At 39.5% G+C, this 24,486-nt stretch overlaps 2 gene segments (V, D, J or C); both read right to left on the minus strand.

Annotated features, from left to right (window-relative positions):
* Positions 1-376: 376 nt before the first annotated feature.
* On the minus strand, positions 377-975 carry LOC114688209. The segment is given in 2 exon segments: positions 377-768; positions 892-975. Coding segments are annotated over 2 exon segments (441 nt in total).
* An 11,739-nt stretch (positions 976-12,714) lies between these two features.
* Positions 12,715-13,232, minus strand: LOC114688210. The segment is given in 2 exon segments: positions 12,715-13,025; positions 13,149-13,232. Coding segments are annotated over 2 exon segments (360 nt in total).
* Between the last annotated feature and the right edge of the window lie 11,254 nt (positions 13,233-24,486).

A 24,486-nucleotide genomic window follows, 5' to 3' on the forward strand; every position in this document is an offset into this window, starting at 1 on the left:
CTGTAGAAGAGCAGCTAGTGTTCCCAATAACTAAGATCTCTTGCTAAACAGCCTCCTCAGAATTTTAACGCAATAATTAGACAAACATTTTCTTTCCAAGGCAACTCCTAATGTGCGCGCGCGCGCACACGCGTGTGTGCTGTGAATGGTTGGGTATTGACAACACGATTGTATGAATCTCAGCTGTTGCCATAACTCTGTTACTCTGGAAAAGTTATTTTTTCATATCAGTCATAAGGAGCATTCCCTTGTTTTTAATGTTAGGCTTGGGGAAGGGGACTTAGATTTAGGACACTGAACAGTTTATCTAAATAAATACAGATCTGCAGGTAGAAACACGATATTCTCCTTTAACTCCAGGCAAAGAGGAACACTTTCAGTAACTCGAAACAGCAGAAGTAGCAATCAAGACAGTCTGGGCTCTCACTTTTGCTTCCCTGATGGTTTGTGTCATGGCATGAATCACTGTGGGAGGGTAATTATTACCCTGCTGACAGTAATAAGTTGCCATATCTTCAGACTGCAGGCCACTGATCTTGAGAGAATACTGTGTGCCAGATCCACTGCCACTGAATCTCGATGGGACCCCATTTGCCAAGTATTTTGCAACATAGATCAGGAGCTTGGGAGATGTCCCTGGTTTCTTCTGATACCATGCTAAATTACTATAAATGTCCTGACTTGCTCGGCATGTCATGGTGACACTTTCTCCCAAAGATGCAGACAAGGAGGCTGGAGACTGGGTCATCTGAACATCACATTTGGCTCCTAAGATTGGAAAATTGAAAACAAACTTCCATGCAATTAATTCTCTTATAAGAGGACTTTCCCAGAGACCAGCTAGCACAGACCACACTCAGCTGTATACATTTGCATTGTTGTCTTCCTTACCTGTAAGCCAGAGAAGCATCAACCCCAGGAGCTGAGTGGGGGCCCTCATGTCTGTGCTGTGACCTGTGTGAGGCTGACTCCTGAGCATGGTGTGACCTGACTATGAAGAAGTCCCCAGGGCAGTGGGCTGTGCTCTGGGCACATGCAAATTGGCAAAGGCTGGGCACAGCTGCAGGGATGATCAGGTTAGTGATTCATTAAAGGCCTGTGGTCCTCTTATGTCTCAGACAAAAGAGACAGTACAGGTTCATTTGTAGGGAATGTGCTCCTCTTGGGAGACCAAAGAGCAGTTCCAGTCTATGAATTGCACCTTATTTTCTTTTCTATTATTTTCAAAATGGGATTTCTTGTTCCATTTCTCTCAATGGCAGGGACTGTGACATATGGTATAGTTCTAAACAGTAAGCAAATTATTACATGGTCCTTTCATAGGTATATAGATGTTATTGATGTGATACAGCTTTATCTTTTTGTTTCCTGCTTATATGTGAGACTGAATTTTAATTATAGCATTTCTCTTTCATCTTTCCTCCCTCTAAAACCCCACAAATACCTGTTCCTGCCCTCTTCAAATTCATGAATTCTTTTTGTTTTCATTAATTGTTATTGCATACACACACACACACATATGTGTGTGTATATATATCTTTTAAATAACATTGTTAGATCTGTATAATGTTACATGTCCATTAGTCCATGGACAACCAATTGGTATGCTCTTCCCTGGGGAGGAGCACATCTTCCTCCATGAACATTGTTCAGTTGTCTATGGTATTTTGTGAAGAACTGAGGCCTCATGAAAAGTTTCCAACCAGTATGACAGGTTCATTGTTATCCTCCGTGTAAAGCTCACATTTGTGCAGACATATTCGTGAGATTTTACATATATGGCTTTGGATGTTATTAGGATATACAATCTTAAAACAAACTCCCTGATCTTCTGGCTCTTACAATCTTTCTACCCCATTTTCCATAATGTTCCTTGAACCTAGTGTATTGATTGGGACTAATCTCCACAACTCACCAAGCTGCTTCTTGATCATGATGATTTCCATATGAATAAAAATATAATATTGGAAAACATGGTTTGTAAAGGTCAGGATCTCATGTAGCTAACTCATTTTTTCACACAATCTTATTTTACTCTAATTATGACAGATCAGTTACTAAAGAATTAATATGAAAGCCAGATAAAGTCATAGGTTTTTTTCCCTTTCAAATTGTGGATATGATCTCTCTTCCTGGATTAGACTAGAATTATATCTATGCCCAATCTTCTCATGAGACTTCAGATTATTGCATCTGACTTCCATTTCCTCTTAACACAAATCATTGTCTTTAAGTAATAGGTGTTTTCTGTTAGAAATTTCATTCATGTCTTTGAATATACAGTGGTTGCTACCCTTGCTTATACTATGAGCACCATAACTCTTCTTGAAAATAAGAGGATATGACTCTTTGTTTGGTTCAAGGAAGAGGGATACAGGTCATGTGGTGAGAGAAACATGTAACAAAGTGAAGTGGAAACTACACACAGGGAGTTATAGCCATACTGGGGTCCAGATTGTGTCTTCACTGGGAGTAAGGGTATGGTGGACTTATCGTGAGTTCTCATGAAGTGTTGAATGCAAAGAGTTTTACATGTGCAGGCAACTACTCCATAGAAGACAAAGATCTGTCAGGGTTAGAATGACACCTACACGGGGCCTAGAAATGATGATAAGCACAGGCGTGGTCTCAAAAAGAATAAGTGGATACATTAAGAAACTGGTTGACCTAAAAAGTCAAAGAAAAATGTGACTGGTGTCATAGTATTTGCTTGGAGGGATATATCAAATAGTCTGCAGTAGAGACAAATATATGCCCCATGTCCTGATTATATCCATTAATATGAATATATTTAAGAAACTGATAATATGTATGTATGTGGTGGTATTGTGTTCCCCAAAATATTGTGTACCCTAATAAACTTATCTGGGGTCAGAGACAGAACAGCCACTAGATACAAAGGCTAGAAAATGGTGGCACTCACACCTTTAATCCTAGCATTTCAGAGGTAGAAATCCCTCTGGATCTCTGTGAGTTCAAGGCCACATTGGAAACAGCCAAGCATGGTGACACACGCCTTTAATCCCAAGAAGTGAGCCTTTAATCTCCAGGAGTGATGGTAGAAAGAAAAGATATATAAGGCGTGAAGACCAGAAACAAGAAGCATTTGGCTGGTTAAGCATTTGGCCTGGTTAAGCATTCAGGCTTTTGAGCAGCAGTTCAGCTGAGACCCATTCTGGATGAGGACTCAGAGGCCTTCAGTCTGATGAAACAAGACCAGCTGAGGATCCGGAGAGGTGAGATAACTGTGGCTTATTCTGGTTCTCTGATCTTCCAATTCACCCCAATACCTGGCTCAGGTTTGATTTTATTAATAAGAACTTTTAAGACTTCATACTACATATGTATGTTTTGATTAAGCAATTATGCTATGTCAATAAATATACAGAATTCATCAAAATAGTAATTTATTCCACTGTTGGAAGTAACTGCCTTGAAAAAATAAAAAGAATTCATTCCACAGATTCATACCATTAGCAATATGCAAAATAGAAAAAAAAATACCAAAATAGATGTCTCAATAGCCAAAGAAAAGTCATACATTGCCTGTCTTTCCCCTTCATATAATGATACTTTGAGATCACAGTGGAGATATTCCATGTCAACTGAATTATGTCAAATATTTTCTCTCAGGCATACTGACAGATTTCTTCTCACGGCCTTTATATTCTCAACTTTTGAAACTCTTTAAGATGCGAACCAGCAACCTCCATTCAGGTGACAAGAATCTTCACTCCAGCAGCTACATCAGCTCTGCGCTGGACTACAGTGAGTGAAAGGAAAAGGAAACAGGTGTGATACTAATCCTCCTGTCCAGGAAGGTTATTGTTCAGGGCTAGTGTCCCAGGACAGGCTTTTCTCCATCTACAAAACGAGGAAATGTCAGGAACTCCCATTCCCACTGGCTAACTATAAATACAAAATGTGCCCAGACCACTATCACAGAAGTGGAGAGGGACTAGGAAAAAAATGCTGGATGGCAAGTGAATCAGAAACTGGAAACTTCTCTTGTCGCTAATGTTGCAGGTATTGTTACTGGATAGCAGTCCAAAGGCTGGTGTCTTGATTGGATAAACATGTGTTATTGGCTCCTCCTGCTGGAGAGATTGTTATAAAGAGGACAGGGTTGGGTGTTTGTCCATGTGGAGCCCAGAAAGAGTATGGACAATTATTCATGGGAATTGTAATGTGCTCAGCAAAACTTATGAACTGAAATTGGGACTGTTTCTTCCTGTGAATGATCAGCAGCATTAGAGAGAATAAGATGTAGGCTATAAGATAAATACATGCAAAAAACATACATATGCTCCTAAGAGGCAAGAAACTATTTTTTTGAAAGTAGCTTAATTTATGGACTTCTTGCCTACTATTAAAACTTTATGCTTGGTTAGAGGCCCAGCATTGCATGAACTGGTCCACTCCTGTAGTCCCAGCTCTTCAGAGTAGGAAGCAGGAATGCCAGAAGTTCAAGGTCATCTTCTACTGCAAGTTTGTGTTCAGGCAGATCTATGTGAGACCTGGACTGTATCAGGAAAAAAAAATCTGATTTTTTTAAACCAGTAAGGAAATATTGATTATAATATATTAAGCTTAGTTAATGGAGTAAAGAAGTTATTACTCCCTACACAAATTTTCAATGCACATTTGAGTTACTCCAAATAAACCATGTAGATTGGAAATAGTTTTAGCCATGATAAAGTTACTATACATAGTACTTGGAAAACCCTAAGCATATATATGATTAGAACTTACATTTCCCAATATTGTGCCAAACTATCTAATATAAAGCTGATCCATGGTTCTACAACAAATTTTAGGCTATTTTAGGTAGCTTGGTTAATGTGGTGGCTCAGTGATGCTGCTACTGCTGCTGTAGCTAAGGGTCGAACAAAAACATTGGCACCACAAACTAGAAGGCAGGAAGTGTTGAACATTTAAAATCTAACAGAAGGATTGTGTTGAATATGTAATTACTTGAAATTATTTTTTCAATTATTAAGTTGAATTGTTCTTTGTATGAATATAGTTCAGGACCTCTTTATGTTAGTCTGCATGTTTGTGTGTACTTCCAAAATCTAAAATTTAAAGACTAGATTACACAAATTCTCAATTTATACTTTAGGAAGTAGAATGAAGACTCTGCTGTAAATTGAAAGTTTCACAACTTTGTTGCATTAGTGTTTGTTTGTTAGACACACCCATTTCCACAATGTTGCACAGTCTACAAATATGTAGAAAGATACTATCATCAGTATTCCCTACCCCAAGAGGAAAGGCAGACAACTCTGCTTTCATTGTTTACTTCTCCCAGATGAAGACAGAGATCATCACTGATGAAAGCTTATTCTTGGGAAGAACAGTTGTTCCTCACTGAACTTGAAACATTTATGAAAATATGAATTCTTAAAATGGTGCATATTTTCTCAAAAGCCCGTTGATGTTCTCCCCAGGATCAATTCCCAGTTTAGGAAATCTGAATCCCAGCTCTCAATCACTCCTTTGCATAGGGTGCCACAAAGATGGGGCATCTGGTTGTCTTATCCCAATATCTCCATCTGTACATTTCCTTTATTTCCTTGCAGGAAGGGACAGCTTAAGGCCCATCAGTAAAACTGCCCTGCTTCTGTTGCAGAAATACTGAGAGAAACTGTTACAGTTCAGTCAAACTCTGGACTGCATTTCATCATCTGAGGTGGAAGCCTCTGTGTCCTGAGAAGCTGAAAGAGGTTTTATTCTGTTTTGTAGAACTGTGTGAATGGGATACTACATTTCTGTTGTCATTAGTAAGTGGAGGCATCTTAAGGCCCCATCCTGCTGATTGTGAGAGAGTAAGAGGTTTCAGACTCATGTCACTGAAGCAAGTTGGGATCTTAGGAGCCTGGTTGGATGTGCCATAAATAAGTAGCTTGAGAGTGGCTCTTGGCTTCTTCTGGTGCTATTGAAGGTTAGCAGGGATGCCAATTGAGCTGGCCCGGCCAGTGATAGTGACCCTCTCTCTCTGCCAAACAGAAAGGGATGTTTGAGACTGGGAGAGAACAATTTCTCCATTTGATATAAAGAAGGGAAAGATAAAATGAAACAGAAGTTAGTAGAAAGCAAGATTCCGGTATATCTTTATACTACACACTATGTAAAAAGAAACATATAATGACAAAGAAGTAGAGGAGGAGGAAAAGGAAAAAAAGGAACGAAATAAATAAGGAAGGAAGAAAAGATGGACGGAAGGAAGGAAGGAAGGAAGGAGGGAAGGAAGGAAGGAAGAGTGTAGCTTTTGTTTGTTTGTTTGTTTGTTTTTGAGACACTTTCTCCGAGTAGTTTTTATCCCTGTCCTGGCTCTCACTCTGTAGCCCAGGCTGGCTTTGTACTCACAGAGATCTGCCTGGCTCTGCCTTCTGAGTGCTGAGATTAAAGGCGAGCCATTGCTGCCCGACCTTTTAAACCAACACTTTCATGAATAAAAGGATGCTCATTTTGAGCTTGGAGCCTCCCCTCTTTCTCACCTAGGACACTGAGTAGCAGTAAGCTGACAAGTTTGCACCGACAAACCCATCTTGGTGCCTGGTCTCTTCCTGTGACTGCAAGCATCTATTTTCTGATTTCCTTTTCTTAAAAGCAAGTCTGAGCCATCTATTGCTTCTGGGGAATAAATATGCAAACAGCAGGGTGTAAACAAGGATGTACTTAGCTTATAAACAAAAGCACTCTTGTAGCATATAAGTTGCAGTGTTTGGGGTTTTTTGTTTGTTTATTGTTTTTTGTTTTGTTTTCTTTCTCTCTTTGGTGTTGTACTCTACTGGTCCAGAGTATTACTTATAATGCTTCCTCATAGGTAGGCTTAATTTGATCTCCATGGATGAGAGGTTCTACCCTGCAATATGCAATATGTGGAATTTAATTTTTCCATGATAAAGCTCAGCAAAGATGGCTGTAATATACATATATGTATATATGTATATGTACATATATATGAAATCCTGATGCCCCAGATTTGCCTATTTGCCTGCCCTAAATATAATAGCTGCTCTGCTAATGCTCAACTAATACTTTGCTCATCCATATCAGGCTCATTAACTCTTCCTGAGTCCACAAAGCCCTAGGAACACCAGTGTGCCAATGTGTAGTCTAGAACTCATGTTTTTTCAGGAAATTTCCACAGAAGTTACATGCTGATAAACCCTCTTTTAAGAAAAATAAAGAAACATAAATACTGTTTATGTAGCAGCTGTAATGAATCTAACATTCTGCCTCCTGCTGATTTTAAGGGCTTCTGATCTTCCTGAGCCATAGTTGTTTTAAACAGGAGTGAGCATCTGGAAGAAGCCTTTTCCATCTCTGAATAGAGTACATTTTTAGGGTCACCAGCTTCATGTGATGTGTCAATAAAATGTATTCAGACAAGACTCAAGAAGTGGCAAAATTTGTGGAGACATTTATGGATTGCTGAATTGATCAAGAACCTGGGACCTTCTTTCTCTGATTTGTATTTTACAGTAGTTGTCAGTGCTGGTATTGTCGCCTGCTGGAGAAATCAGTAATAAGCCAAGGTGGAGCACAGAAGAAAAGCTACAAGGATGATGATCGGCATAAATGCTAGTGTACTTGGAAAAAAAGGTGTGGAAAGCCAAAGCCATGGGTGTTCATCACTCTGCCTAATCAGAGAAAAAGGGATAATTGTGCAAATACAGTCAGATACTCATGTAAACACAAACACACATCACATTTCTTTCTACAAAGAAATAAACATTGATAAGAAAGCATTAAACAAAGGTGCAAAATGTGGAAAGTGTATCATTTCCTACAAACATATTATGTCCCTATTCACAAATATGTTTTACAATGGGGATACACTGTGTAATATCATGTATATTTGAAATATCAGAAGTAAAAAGTTCATTTGGTAATTCCTAGTGATATTCTTCTATACTCATAGATTGGTGCATAGCCCAACTATCATTAGAGAGGCTTCGCCTAGCAAAGACCCACAACCAAACATTAGGTGGAACTTGGAGAACCCTGAGGAAGGGGAGGAGGAAGTATGGTAGACCATGTGGTGTCAAGGGCACCACAAGAAAACCCACACAACCAACAAACCTGGGCTTACAGGGACTCACAGAAACTAAACCAACAGTTAGGGAGTCTGCCTGGGACCAGCCTCTCCAGAAGGGAACACTAAGCTGAAGAGACATTCTGCACAAGACCTTCCAATAACAGAGATCAGGCTCAGAGGCTCCATGAGACTAACAGCAAATGGCTGATAAAAGGAGCCACATGTGCTTTCTCTATCACAAAGCCAACTCAGTGCAAAACAACAAAGAGTCACCAATAACTGGGTTATGTGAGGGACACTCAATGGGAATATGGCAAATGATCGACACCAGAAGTTATCTGCTTTTTATTTACCAATACAAAATAAAAGGTCCACTCATATGGTACATAGACATACATATAGGCAAAATACCAATACTGATAAAATAAAATTTAGCAATATTTTTGAAAAAAAAAAACAAAAGATGCTAGAGATGTGTATGTGCCTGATGAGATGAGAGATTCAGAAGAAAGTATCTGAATTGTGCACGGGTGTGACTACTAGGAGACATTCAGATATGTATGACAATATAAGAGTGAAAGAGACAGACAGCTTCAACTCTGAGTGTAGCTGGAGAATTTTTTTCCAGCTCCCTCCAAGTCCCGCCAGTCCTGGAGCCCACTTATAAAGTAAACACACAGACTCTTACATTATTTAAACTGTTTGGCCATTAGCTCAGGCCTATCATTGTCTAGCTCTTACACTTATATTTAGCCCATTTCTATTAATCTATGCTTTGCCACGTGGCTCATGGCTTAAAAGCGTCTTCACATGTTGCTTGTCATGGTGGCAGCTGGCAGTGACTCCCTCTGCCTTCCTGTTTTCTCTGTTCTCCTCTCTGTTAGTCCTGCCTATACTTCCTGCCTGGCCACTGGCCAATCAGTGTTTTATTTATTGACCAATCAAAGCAATTTGACATACAGACCATCCCACAGCATCAGAATGCTTGGTTAGAAGAGAAAAATATAATTCTTAGCAGGGATATAAGTAAAACACTATCCTATCCTGGGATCCCCACAATTATAAATTCTGAATCACACAAATACACAGCCTAAGGATTTTTAATAACTAAGCCATCTTTCCAGTCCCAGATTTCTAGTCCTCTGGGAAGGTCAATCTTGTGGCTGTGAGAGTAACTTGCTTTCTGTGACCTCTTGCACTGTGCATCTCTCACCTGTAGGGAGCAAAGTCCATCCAGGGTTTTGTTTCTTCCTTTTCCTCTGTGCTCTGAACATAGCCACTAGAGGGTGTAGTTGGAGGTCTGATGAGTCAGTGTCTATGCAAGAAACTCTTCTCAGTGCCATGCATATTGAGCAGACTGTCATATTCCTGCTTGTTGTTCCTAATCTGGCATCAACAAATGTGTATTTGTGAAGCCATGCTGCCCTATGGGGATGCAATTTAAGCTCTTTTTTAGGACGGTCACATTTTCTACCCTCTACACATCACATATTTTGAATTTACCTTCTGTTCATAATCACCTGCAACCATCTTTTCTCTCTACCAGAACTCTTTCAGTAACCTTCCAAATTCATCACTCCAAATAAGAAAGGTTAGGTGGGTGTGGTGGTTTGACTAAGAATACCCCCATATGCTCTTGTGTTATAATGCTTGGACTGCAGGGAATGACACAATTAGGAGTTGAGTCCTTGTTGAAGTAAGTGTGGAATTGCTGGAAGAAGTGTTTCCCTGAGGGGCCAGTTTTGAGGTCTCAGATGTACAAACTTGGCCAGTGTGTCACTGTCTTTTGCAGTTACCCAGGGATCCAGATGTAAAACTCTCATCTACATCTCAAGCACCGTGTCTGTCTGTTGGACACCATGCTTCCTACCATGATGATAATGGAATACACCTCTGAAACTGTAATTCATCTCCAATTAAGTATTTTCATCATTAAGAGTTGTCATGGTCATGGTGTCTCTTCACAGCACAGAGACCCTAACTAAGACAGAAGTTGAGTGTAGGAATAGAAATAATTCTGTGATAGGCTTGACTGTAGTGGGTAGCCATTCCAGCTACATCAAATTAAGTGGAGAGAATTTCAAAGCAATTTCACTAAAATCAGGAACAAGACAAGGCTGTTCACTCTCTCCATATCTATTCAATATGGCACTCAACATTCTATCTAGAGCAATAAGACAACAAAAGAAGATCAAGCCAGGCGGTGGTGGTGCATGCCTTTAATCCCAGCACTCAGGAGGCAGAGCCAGGCGGATCTTTGTGAGTTTGAGGCCAGCCTGGTCTACCAAGTGAGTTCCAGGAAAGGCGCAAAGCTACACAGAGAAACCCTGTCTCGAAAAACCAAAAAAAAAAAAAAAAAAAAAGATCAAATTATAGAAATTGGAAAGGAAGAAGTCAAAGTTTCAATATTTGTAGGTGATATCATAGTATACGTAAGTAACCCCAAAAATTCTACCAGGGAATGCCTAGAGCTGATAGACAACTTTAGTAATGTGATGGAGTACAAGATTAAGTCAAAAAAATCAGTAGCCCTCTGAATATACAAATGATAATAAACATGCTGAGATAGAAATATAGAAACAACATCCTGTAAAATAGCTACAAATAATAAAAAAAAAATCTTAGGGGTAACTCTAATAAAACAAAGGAAAGACCTGTATGACAAGAACTCTAAGTCTTTTAAGAAAGAAATTGAAGAAGTTATCAGAAAATGGAAAGATCTCCCATGCTCTTGGATAGATAGGTAGGATTAGCATAGTGAAAATGTCACTATTATCAAAAGCAATTTACAGATTCAATGTAATCGTCATCAAAATCCCAGCACAATTATTCACTGATCTCAAAATAACAATATTCAAATTTATATGAGGAACCCCCCCCCAAAAAAAAAAAAACAGGATAGCTAAAACAATCCTGTTCAAAACAGGAACTTCAAGAGGCATCCCTAACTTCAAACTCAACTACAGAGCTATAGTAATCAAAACAGTATGGTATTGGCATCAAAACCAACATGTAGACTAATGGAATAGAGCTGAAGGTCCTGACATTGATCCATACAACTATGAACACCTGATTTTTAATAAAGAAGCAAAAATTGTACAATGGAAAAAAGCATCTTCAACAAATGGTGCCTTCATAACTGTATGTCAACATGTAGAAGAATGCAAATATTTAATGCCATGTACAAAACTCAACTATTATTGGATCAAAGACCTCAACATAAATCCAGTTACACTGAACCTGACCAGGCCAAAGTGAGAAGTAGTCCCATGTCCTTTTGCTATGATGCAACCGATTGCAGTTATATGAGTGTTAGATCATGAATATGCAAAAAAAAATAAACAGGGGAACTTCCATGCAATGTTATTTTAAGGACACTGTTTACTGCTTAAAGTCAGTTTTAGCCTGAATTGTTTGTCTATCCCTACTTAATTATATCCCTCTGGGTGGATTTGACTGCCATGAAGCCATGGATTGGAATGGCCTGATTGTATGACTGAAAACTGGTGTGCATTCAGCTCGATGATGTTGTCATTCCTTTCCCAGTTTGCAGATAAATATATAAGCTCTTAGCTATACCTCCAGGGCCATCCCTGTCTTCCGGCTGCCTGCTTCTAACCATATTTTTCATGGACCAACCTTCCACAATCGTAAGCCCCCAAAATGAATGCTTTCTTCCATACATTGCCTTGGTTGTGGTGTTTTGTCAGAGCAATAGTAAAGTAACTTAGACATTTGCCCTCCTGGTAAAAAGAGAAATGAATAAACATTTAATGTAGAAAAGGCTCCTTTCCTCCATGCATATAGAAAGTTAACAAGCTATTTGAGGAACCTATGAACAGGAAACCTTACTTTCAGTAAAAAAAAAAAAAAATGGACTCTAAATTTTGAGAATACCCTGTTCCCAATAGCCGTTTATAAGAATGCTAGTTCCTAAGAGTTTTTAAATATCTAAGACTTATGTAATTCTTAATTTTATTGTATGTTTATTCATGTTTTGTCTGCATATATATTTGTGTGCCACATGAGTGTAATGACCTCAGAATCCAGAAGAAAGTCTCAGTTATCCTGGAAATGGAGTTATAGAGAGTTGATAGCAGTCCAGTGGGCTCTAGTAATCAAACCCAGATCCTCTGAAAGACAAATCAGGGTTCTTAAACAGGGTTCTGGCTATGGGAGAGGCTGCTATGAGGCCATGGGTTTTGAATGACCTTATTGCATTGTTTGGAGCCTGTACCCACAGGATTTTAATGCTATACTAAGATACTAATTTCCTAATTTTAATTGAATAATAATTTTTCTTAACACTCCTGTTTGGGGTTATGTTTCTGTAGGGGTATAAGTAGGCTGTTTGTGTGTGTGTGTGTGTGTTTACTTTTCTGTTGTGTAAATCTCAGCTGTTGTCATTGCCGCAACCCACGAAAATTAATACTTCATGTGAGTCAGGAGAACCACTTCCCTAATTTTCATGCTAGTGCTCAGGAAGAAGACAGAGACTTAGGACATAGAAAAGCTTATCTGGCCCCTGTACAAAAATATCACATTGATCTTTAAATACTGTCAAAGAGAAAAGAGAAACACTCTCTCAACAGCTGGAGACACCAGAAGGAGCAATTTGAGCAGCCTGGTCTCTCACTTCTGCTTCTCTGGGTGATTCATGTCATGACTTAAATCACTGTGGGAGGAATACTATAGCCATGTTGACAGTAATAAGTTGCAACATCTTCAGAATGCAGGTTGCTGATCTTGAGAGAAAACTGTTGTCCAGATCCACTGCCACTGAACCTTGATGGTACCCCTTCTGCCAAGCTGTTTGCGCTGTAGATCAGAAGCTTAGGAGGTTTCCCTGGTTTCTGCTGATACCATACTAAACTCCGTTCAATATCCTGACTTGCCTGGCATGTGATGGTGACACTGTCTCTCAGAGATGCAGATAAGGAGGCTGGAGACTGAGTCAGCTGGATGTCACAACTGGCACCTGAGATTAGACAATTGAAAACAAATTTCTACACAGTTAATCATGTTAGATGAAGACTTTCCCAGAGACCAGGCAACACTGACCACATTCAGCTGAATGAATTTCCAATGCTGTCTTCCTTACCTGTAAGCCAGAGAAGCAGCAACCCCAGGAGCTGAGTGGGGGCCCTCATCTCTGTGCTGTGACCTGTGTGAGGCTGAATCCAGCACAAGGTGTGGCCTGAATATGAAGAAGTCCTCGGGGCAGTAGGCTGTACTCTGGGCACATGCAAATCAGTAATGGCTGAGTTCACCCACAGAACTGACCAAATGACACATTATAGGCCTGTGGTTCTTCTGAGTCTCAGAACACAGAGCAGTACAGGTTTATTTGTAGGAGTGTGTTCCTCATTGGACAGCAAAGAAGAGCGCCTGTCTATGAGGTGCGCCTTATTTTGATTTCTCTCATGCTCAATGGAAAATCCCTTTATTATATTTTCCTCCATGGCAGGGCCTGTCAGATATGGTACCATTCTAGAAAGCATAGAAATGGTTGCAGGTCCTTTCATAGGTGGGTGCAGATGTTATTGAGGTCACCCAACTTCTTCACTTTTTCCCCATTTATTTGTTAGATTGTACTTTTTAAAATTCATTTTATATACCAACCATGGATCATCCTCTCATCCTTCCTCCAGCTCCCCCCACCCCCACCTTCTCCCCACCCAACCCATTCCTTATACCTCCTCCAACCGAGTAATTTCTCCCATGAGGGAACAGCTAAGCTTGGTACATTCAGTTGAGGCAGAGCCAAGCCCTTCCCCCTGCATCAAGGCTGAGCAAAGTGGCTGACCACAGGTAATGGGATCTAGAAAACCCCTTAAACAGACCCAGCTACACATCTCTTTCCTGTATGCAGAGGATGTAGTCCTGTCCCATGCAAGTTCCATAGCTGTTAGTCTAATGTTTGTGAGTACCTATGAGCTTGGTTCAGTTGTCTCTTTAGATTGCCCCATCATGATCTTGACCTCTGCCCCTGCTCATATAATCCCTCTTCCCTCTCTTCAACTGGATTCCCACAGCTCAGCCTGGTGTTTGGTTGTAGATTTCTGCATCTGCTTCCATCAGTTAGAGTATTCACCTATCTGATTACCAGAGTAGGCCAGTTCAGGCACCCTCACCACTATTGCTATTAGTCTAATCTTGGGTTGTCCTTGTGGGTTCCTGAGAATTTCCCTAGTACCAGGTTTCTTCCTTATCCCATAATGTCTCCCTTTATCAAGATATCTCTTGATATTTTTCATTGCTTTCCCACTCCTTCCCTCCCCAGCTCAACCATCCCTTTCCCTCATGTTCTCATCCCCTCTCCTCTACCCTCAATTGCCTTTCCTCATCCCCAGCTTATTGATAGGTATCTCCTCTATTTACCCTTCCCAAGATGATCCATACATCCCTCTTAGTGTCCTCCTTGGTTCCTAGCTTCTCTGGAGCTGTGGGTTGTAGTCTGATTATTATTATCTTTGCTTTACCTCTAGTATCCACTTATGAGTGAGTACATACCAAATTTTCTTTATGAGTCTGGGTTACCCCATTTGCCTGCAAATTTCATGATGTCATTGTTTTTTTTTTTTTTTTTTTTTTTTTTTTTTTTTTTTTTACAGATGAGCAATAGCTCATTGTGTATATGTACCACATTTCCTTTATCCATTCTTTGGTTGAGGGGCATCTAGGTTGTTTCCAGGTTCTTGCTATTACAGTAATGCTGCTATGAACATAGTTGAGCAAGTGTCCTTGTGATATGATTGAGCATCCCTTGGGTATATGCCCAAGAGTGGTATCATTGGGTCTTGAGGTAGATTGATTACCAATTTTCTGAAAAACCACCACACTGATTTCCAAAGGGGCTGTACAAGTTTGCACTCCCACCAACAGTGAAGGAGTGTTCCCCTTGTTCCACATCCTCTCTAACATAAGCTGTCATCAGTGTTTTTTATCTTAGCCATTCTGATAGGTGTAAGATGGTATCTCAGAGTCATTTTTATATTTGCATTTTCCTGATGACTAAGGATGTTGAACAATTCCATAAATTTCTTTCTGCCATTTGAGATTCTCTTGCTGTGAATTCTCTGTTTAAATCTGTAGCCCATTTTTTTTAAATTGGATTGTTCAGTATTTTGCTGTCTAGTTTCTTGAGTTCTTTATATTTTACAGATCAGACATCTGTCAGATGTGGGGTTGGTGAAGATCTTTTCACATTCTATAGGCTGTCATTTTGTCTTTTGGTTCAGATGTTATTAAGGTCATGCAACTTCTTTTTTTCCCCCTGTTTATTTATTAGATTGTACTTTAATTATAATATTTCTCCCTCTATACCCTCCCAAATATCCATTCTCACTCTCCTTCAAATTCCTGGCTTCTTTTTCATCATTATTGCATAAATATATATATTTTTAGATGCAAATATAAATCATTGAGTCCATATAATGTGCTATTTGTATGTATATCTTTAGGGCTGACCATTTGACATTGGACAATCAGTGTGTTCTTTCCTGAGTGAGTACCTCTCCCAGCTTTACTTAGTTGTCTGTAGTACTTTGTGTAGAATTGAGCTTTTATGGGAATTCCTCTGTTATACTTTATATATTTCTTGATGTCCTCATTATTTAGTTCACATATTGGGTGTAATGTTCATGAGCCTTTACAAGTAGAGTTTCTGATGTTACTAGGAGATACAATCTTACAGCAAATTCCCTGATCCTATGGCTATCACAATCTGTCCACTACCTTTTCCAAAAATTTCCCTGACCCTTAGTTATGGAAGCATTTTGTACATGTATCTATTAAGACTGATCTCCAGAACTCAATATGCAACTTCTTGCTCATGATGATTCCCAGAAGAGTAGTAGAATAATACTGAGAGATATGGCTTTTAATGAGGGACAAGATCTCATATAACAAAGCAGCTTTTCAGGTAAACAATCTTGTCTTACTCTTTTTTTCATAGCTCAGTTATTCAAGAACTACTTCCATCAAGGCCAGATGAGATCATGGGTTTTCTCCCCATCATACGTGCATAGAGTTCCCTTTCTAAATTGAGCTGGGATTGTGTAACAAGAGAGGAGCCAATCTTCCCAGTCTTGACTGGGAAGACTTTACAATGAATATGTGTTTTATGGTTGTATAAACATAGTGTCTGGACTCTATCAGCTGGCTACATCTACTTTTACCTTCTTCATGAAGCTGCATTCTCATATCATTCTACAGGTATTATTGGACACAAGATATGATAAAATTGAGAGAACTTGGTCAGTCCCTGACCACCATAAATAAGTCTAACTAACACTCCTCTGGAAGCCATTTTCCAGCACACTCCACAGTCTTACACTGTGTTCCATATATGATCTATTTCTTGGACTGCTGGTTAAACCTTCATAGCATCCATAATGTATTATCTATAGAAGTGTGTGAAATGCTGTAATTACTGGGAGGAAAAACATATTGTCAATAATGTTTGCCTAATTCTGATATCATGGGCTAGTTCTCTGCAATGTTGCCTATGTATTGATAACTGAAGGGCACCAAGAAAGAACAGAATAAAGTGTTTGTCACGTAGTGTGGAAAAAGTACTTGTCCTCACATCCTTCCCACAACAGTATCAAGAGTCTTTAGAGATATGAAGTTCACACTCACATACATTCACAACCATTTTCTTCGTGGCTCCAAGTATAGGGGTAGTATGGTCTAATGTCTAAATTCTAAGAAGCTTTGGACAGTCTCCCAAAGAGGAAAAAATAAACACAGGGAGAAAGTTAATTTGCATAGATTCATACCACTACCAATATTAAAGATAGAAATCAGGATCTGTACCCATCTGGGCAGCATGCTCTTGTCTAGGACAAAGGTAAACTGGCCCTGAGGGCATGAGAGCAGGAGTGTTGACCCTGCCCACACCACTTGCCTTGTATGCCCACTAAAGCAATGGGGAGAGAGGGTTCTGCAGCTCCCCTGGGCAAAGCAGTAGGGTGTGGCCTTGATTGTGCTAGTGCTGGTGAGCTGGATCTAAGGATCTGAGAACAGGAGAACTGGCCCCTCTCCTTGCTGCAAACTGCACTGGGTGAGCTAGCTGAGACAGTCCCAATACTGATAACAAGGGAAAGCTAGAAGCTGACATCTCAGCTACCTGCCAGGCTCCGAACCAGGGCTATGATTCAGTCTACTCCACCATCCACTGCATCTGAACTGGTGAAGCACATGAAAGGGACAAACCTACAGATCCCAAACTGAGGCATTTCCACAAAGCAGGAAAATAGGATCTCGAAGAGGAGCCCAAGAGAGAACATAATCTATAATGTGGCAGAAGCCAGAGGGCTTGAACCAGAACAAGGAAACACAGCAATGAACACAGAAGAAGAGATGAATAGACGAAAAGGTAAACTGCCTGACTCAATGGTCCACACTACAGCTTCTACGATGAGATTCTTCTTCTTTCTCTTGTTTTTATTGCCATTTGTTTTGTTTTTTCTTTTGTTTGTTCGTTTAGTTTTGTTTGGTTTTGCTTTTGCTTTTGCTTTTTCATTTAATAATGATTGGATTTAGAGGGGAGGTTGCATGTACAGATGGGGGATGTGAGGGGACAGAGAGATAAGTGGGATTGGGAAGCATGATGTGAAATCTACAAAGAATCAATCAATCTTAAAAAAAAGAAAAAGATGGACAAAGGAAACTTCACAGTAGTCACTGAAAAGTCATTCCATTACATGTCTTTCACTGTCTATAATGATCTTTTGGAATCAGGATGTAGATATTGGATGTCAGCTGTATTATGTCTTTTTTTTTTGATACAGGGTTTCTCTGTGTAGTTTTGGTGCCAGTTCTGACTCTTGTTCTCTAGACCAGGCTGGCCTTGAACTCACAGAGATCTTCCTGGCTCCTCCTCCGTAGTGCAGGCATTAAAGGTATGTGGATCACAGCCCATCAATGTCAAAAGTTTCCTCTCAGGCATAGGAATATGATTTATTCCTATGTCTCTTTCATTGCCAACTTTAGCAAGTCTTTAGGATACTAACCAGCACCCTCCATTCAGGTTGTAAGGATATATAATCCAGAACCTGAGCAGCTGCATCAGCTCTATCCTGGACCTCAATGGGCACCAACTGGAAAAGAAGCAGGAGTGACACTGATCTTACTAACCAGGAAGGTCATGGTTCAGGGCTACAGTCCTAGGACAAGCTTTTCTATTTCTGGAACCCAAGAAATTCTCAGGAACTCCAGTCTCCACTGACTAACTGTTGGTGGGAAATGTCCCTAGACCACTCTCACAGAAGTGGACAGGGACTAGGAGAAAGTGCTGGATGACAAGTGAATAAGATATCAGAAACTTCATTTGTCCCTAGTATTACAGTGATTGGCAGTTCAAAGGTGGGTGACTTTGACTGGATAGACATGTCTTATTGTCTCCCTCCTCTGCAGGGATTAATTGTTAAAATGAGGACAGACCTGGGTCTCTCTTTAATTGCAGCCCTAAAAAGTGTACAATGATTGATGGCAAATTGTAATGCACTCAGAAAAAGCTACTAAACCAAAGATAGCATTGTTTCTGCCTGAGGATGAAAAGTATCATTAGGAAGAATTTTGTATAGCTATCAGATCTAATTATATGCAGAGCACATTCTTACACAGTCCAATTCTTCCTACTAAGAAGTAAGAAAATTGTACTGAGATGTAGCATAATTGATGGAGATCGTATTTATTATGAAAACAAAAACAAAAAACAAAAACAAAAAACCCACTGGGTTAGAGCCCCAGCATTGCATGAACTGGAACTGGTGGTGCACTTCTGTAGTCCCAGTTCATGGGAGTGGAAAACAGGGGTGTCAGAATTTCAAGGTCATCTTCCACTACACATTTGAAGCCAGTTACAGCTAGATGAGAAGAGGAATTTATCAATAAAAACAAACTCTAATTTATTAATCAGCATCACAAAGATCTGATGAAGGGTAAAGAGTAAAACAAAGTAAAAAAAAAAAAAAAAAAAAAAAAAAAAAAAAAAAAAAAAACAAACTCTAATTTTAAATCAAGCTCCAAAATACTGATAAAGGAGTAAACATAATTGTAAAACTTAATGAAGTTAGAAAGCTTAATATTTCTTACACAAACATTCAATCCACATTTAAGTTACATCAGATCAAAACATATAGATTGGAAATAGTTTAGCCAAGAATATAGTCAATATAGGAATTCTTTGGAATATCCTAAATATATTTATATTTGGCAATATTGTGACCAGGCTGTCGAATATAATTCCTTCCATAGTTCTATAACAAATTGTAGGCAATGTATTGAAGCTTATTAAATAAGATACATTGAGGGTTTTCTCAGTGATCACCTGGCTTCCTGGATTTTGCTGCAGTTACAGCTTCTACAGCTCAGGGTCAAGCAAAAATACTGGCACCACAATCCACAGTGCAGAAAAGGTAAGCATTTAAAATCTGAAAGAAGGCTTGTATTGAATATGCAATGCCTTAAAGTAAAAACTTTAAAAAAGATCCAATTGAATCATTGCATGTAGGGACATGTAGGGGGCTTCTGTCTGTGAGTGTATGTACGTATGTGGGCATCTACAGCCTCTAAAACTATGAGCCTAGATTATATACAATTTTCTCAAGCTACACTTTAGGTAGTAGATTGAAGACCCTTTGTCATAATTTGAAAGTTTTACAGCTTTCTTAAATTAGGCCTTGTTTGTTAGTCACACCCATTTCCACAGTGCTGCACACTCCACAAATTGCAGAAAGATGCTATCATCAGTATTTCCCACCTCATGAAGAGATGCTAGAGAACTATGAGTTCAGTGTTTAGTGCTTCCCCTGGAGACCAAGCCATTCTCTGATGAAGGACTACTCTGGGAAAGAGTTGTTGTTGCCCCTAAATTGGAAACAGTTATACAAATATAACTCCTACAGCCCTGCATATATTCTCAAAAGTCCAATGACATCCTCTCCAGAGTCAGTGCCCAGTTCAGGAAAACTAAATCTCAGCTCTCAAATATTTCTTTGCACAGAATGCCTCTTGTTCTCTCATCCCACTCTCTTGTTTATACATTTTCCTTTTCTTTGCCAGGAGAAGTAGCTTATGGCCCTTGAGTGAAATTTGACCCTGCTTCCATTGCCGAAATATTTGGAGGATTTCTCACACATCAATCAAAATCTTGACCATATAGTATTTTCTGAGAGGGAGGCAGCTGTGTCCTGAGAAGGCCAAAGGGTTTTTTGTTCTGCTTTGTAGAACTGTGTGAATGGTTCCCTGCTCTTCTGCTGACAGTAGTAAGGGGCAGCATCTTCAGCCTCCATGCTGCTGATTGTGAGAGAGTAAGAGGTCCCAGACCCACTGCCACTGAAGCGAGCTGGGACTCCAGAAGCCAAGTTGGAGGTTCCATAAATCAGGAGTTTAGCGGAGGCTCCTGGCTTCTGCTGGCACCAGTGGAAGTAATTGGAACTTGCACTTGAGCTGGCACTGCAGGTAATACCAACCGTCTCCTCTTGTGATGTGGTCATGGATGCTGGAGACTCGGTAAGATTAATTTCACCATCTAATGCCAAGGATAGAAAGGTGAAAATAGATAGACATTAGTAGAAAACAGGATTCCAGGAAACCTTCTTATTACACACTTTGCAAAGAAGAAAAAATGACAACAAAGAGGAAGTAGAGGAGGCAGAGGATAAAAGGAAGTAAAGAAGAAAGGAAGGAAGGAAGGAAGGAAGGAAGGAAGGAAGGGGGAGGAGGGAGGGAGGGAGGGAGGAGGAGAGAGGGAGGGAAGGAAGAAAGGAAGAAAGGAAGGAAGAAGAAAACTTTTCCTTTTAACCTGAAACTTCCATGATGGAAATGATGTTATATTGGAGTTGGAGGTCCCCTTCTTTCTCATTCACTTCACTGAATATGTACCAGCAAGTTGACAGTTTTCACCAACAAACCCATCTTGTTGTCTGGTCTCTGTCTACAAACTTCTCTTGTCTAAGTTAGTTCTCATAAAAGCAAGTCTGAGCCATCTGCGATTTCTGAGGAGTAAATATGCAAACAGCAGGGTGTAAGCTGGCATGTTCTTGGTTCATAAACACATGAGTCCTTTCACTTATTTGTAGTATTTAAGTTGGTAAAGACCAAAGTTCTTAGCAGTTTATATTTTATTTTATTTATTATTATTATTATTATTATTATTATTATTATTATTATTATTATTTTTACAATGTCCCACACCCTAGGTCTGGAGTATTCTTTATATTGTCATAGCTAGGGTTAGTTTGACCTATCTGATATGATAAGTTCTGTTCTTCAATGTCTGGAATTTGTTTTTTCTCAGACAAAGCTCAACTGAGAATGACTGGAATGTACATTAGAAATTCTGAGGCCCCATATCTGCCTCCTCCTCCTTCTGGTGCTGCTCAACTAAGGTTTTGCTCATCCATCACATTCTAATCAAATGACCCCGAGCTCACAATTCCCTGGGAAAACCATTGTGCCAGCGTGTGATCTGGAACTCATGTATTTTCAGGGATAATTCCACAGAAACTACATACTGATAAAACCTCCTTTAGGAAACAGAAGAAAACATTTATTGATTTTTATAGCAACTGTCATGAATCCAAAATTCTGTCTCCTGCTGCTTTTAGGAGGACCTTGAGCCTCTTATCATCCTGAGGAAGGGTTGTTACAAACAGGAGTGGGATTCTGGGACAAGCTTTTCGTGTCACCAGCTTCAGAGAGTGTGTCAATGAAATGTGCTTGGACCAATCTCACAGAGGGGGTCAAAGGCCTGGAAACATTTGTGGAGGCTAATTAATACAAACATTATTAGTTCAAAGTGTTACCAGGGTGTCAGTACTTAGGCTAGTGAACTTCACTAGGAAGTGTATTATTGCCCTCTGCTGGAGAGATGGGAAATAGGCCAAGTCTGAGTCTCAAGAAAAAACTGCAAGACTAATAATTAGTGCAAATCCTAGTGTGCTTGGGAAAGGGATAGGTGGAGAAGAGGAACTCATGAAAAACCAAAGTCTGGAGAGTTCCTTATAATGACTGATGGAAGAAAAACGAATAATTATAGAAATACAGTCATATACACAGGCATAAACACATAAACATGCACCCTGCTTCGTGCTAATAAGAAATAAGGACATATTGATAAGAAGGCATTAAACATAGATGTGAAAACATGTAAAGTGTTTGCTTGCATGCTGCCATGCCTCTTGCCATAATAATGGACTACCTCTGATCTATAAGTCAGACCCAGTGAAATGTTTTCCTTTATAAGTGTTCCGCTGTGGTCACGGTGTCTCTTCACAGCAAGAGAAACCCTAACTAAGACAAATATTAAAAAGTTTCCAGGGAAAAAAGGAATATATAAAACCAGAACTATATGTATAAGGATGACAAGCCAGGTAATGGTGGTGCACAACTTATTCCCAGCACTTAAGAGGTGGAGGTAGGCAGATCTCTGTGAGTTTGAGCCTACCTGATCTACACAGATATTTCCAGGACAATCATGGCTATACAGAGAAACCTTGTCTCAAAAAACCAAAAAGAAAAAAAATACATTTCAATGTAGACTCTAAATGCCAGAAAGGCCTAACAAATATTATAAAGACTTAGTCCAGACTACTATAGCCAACATAACTTTTAATCACAGTAGGTGAAGAGAATAAGACAATACATGATAAAATAAAATTTAAGCAATATCTATCTATAAATCTAGCTGTAGAGAAAATGCTAGAAGAAAAACTCAAACTTAAAGAGTTTAATCACACCCAAGAAAACACATGGATTAAATAATGTCATATCAGCAAATCAAAGGGACACACACACACACACACACACACACACACACACACACACACTGAGCACCACAACAACCAAGTAATAGTAATCAACAAAAACTGTTCATTTGTATCTCTCAATATGAATGCTATCAGTCTCCCAATAAAAAGACACAGACTAATAGATTGAAAGTAAAAATAGGATCCATCCTTCTGCTGTATCAAAGAAACATATGTGAACATCAAGGATAGTTAACATCTCAGGATAAAAAGATGAAAAATGATATTCCAAGCAAATGGACTTAAGAAGCAATCTGGTGTTTCCATTTTAAAATCTGACAAAATAGACTTCAAAGCAAAGCTAATGAAAAGAGATATGGAAGGATGCTACATACTCATTAAGGGAAAAAGCCATCAAGAGATATTGCAACTCTTAATAACTATTCACCAAACACAAGACACCAAAGTTCATAAAAGGAGCACAACTACAGCTCAAATCACAAGTTGCCCCTCATAAACTAAGAGTCAGAGACTTAAGTATACCACTTTTGCCAGTAGAAATGTCATAAAGACAAAATTAAACAGATGTAATAAATCAAATAGACTTAACAGATATTTGCTGACCATTTCACCCAAACACAAAAGCATATACCTTCTTCTCAGCACCTCATGGAACATTCTCAAAAATTTACCACATTCTTGGACACAAAAGAAGTCTCAAGAGATTTAACAAAATTAATGTAAAACCCTATATCCTGTATGACCACTTTAGATAGGAACTAGATATCAAGAAGAGAAACAGTAGAAATGTTACAAATTCGTGAAAACTGAACTACCCACTACTGAATGAATAATGGACCAAGGCAGAAATTAGTAAAGAAAGTAAAGACTTCCCACAATCCAATGATAATGAATACACAATATACTCAAACTTACACAATATACTTATAATGAAGGCAGTTCTAAGAGGCAAGTTTATAGCACAAGTTTCTATATTAAAAAAAAAAAGTGGAGGGTGCTGTGGGATAATACTTTTGTACACTGGTTTAATAAAATGCTGATTGACCAGTAGCCAGGCAGGAAGGATAGGTGGGATAAACAGACAAAGAAAATTCTGGGAAGAAAAAGGCTGAGTTAGGAGATGCCAGCCCTGGTTCTGGAAGCAGCATGTAATGGCCCACAGGTAAAGCCCTGAACAAGTGGTGACATACAGATTAAGAGAAATGGGTTGGATTTAAGTGTAGGAGCTAGTCAGTGGTGGGCTGTAGTGGGTAGCCATTCCAGCTTGGTTCTGGAAGTTCCAACCCCCATTGAGACTCTGCAACTGTCACTACGAGGGGGGGGGGAGGCGGGGACAAGAGCTGGATGGGCCAGCGCTCTCTCTGGGCGCTCGCTCGGTGCCTGAACGGTGGAGATTGACTGTGCAGAGCTCCGGAGAACACTGCTGGACTGCGTTACATTCCCAGACTGCGACTACCATTACTTATTTGTAGTTACGCCATTAAATAAATATCCTTTTAACTACGTGGAGTGGCCAAAATAATTTCTCCAATAGTAGGCCTGAGTTTATGGCTGAGTAGTTTTAATTAATATAAACCTCTGTGTGTTTGCTTGGGTCTGAGCGGCTGTGGGACCATTGGTTGAGAAAGATTAGTTCCGACTGCCGGCAGGAGTCAGAAA

Source organism: Peromyscus leucopus, chromosome 3, assembly GCF_004664715.2.
Source record: "Peromyscus leucopus breed LL Stock chromosome 3, UCI_PerLeu_2.1, whole genome shotgun sequence".
Classification (NCBI taxonomy): domain Eukaryota; kingdom Metazoa; phylum Chordata; class Mammalia; order Rodentia; family Cricetidae; genus Peromyscus; species Peromyscus leucopus.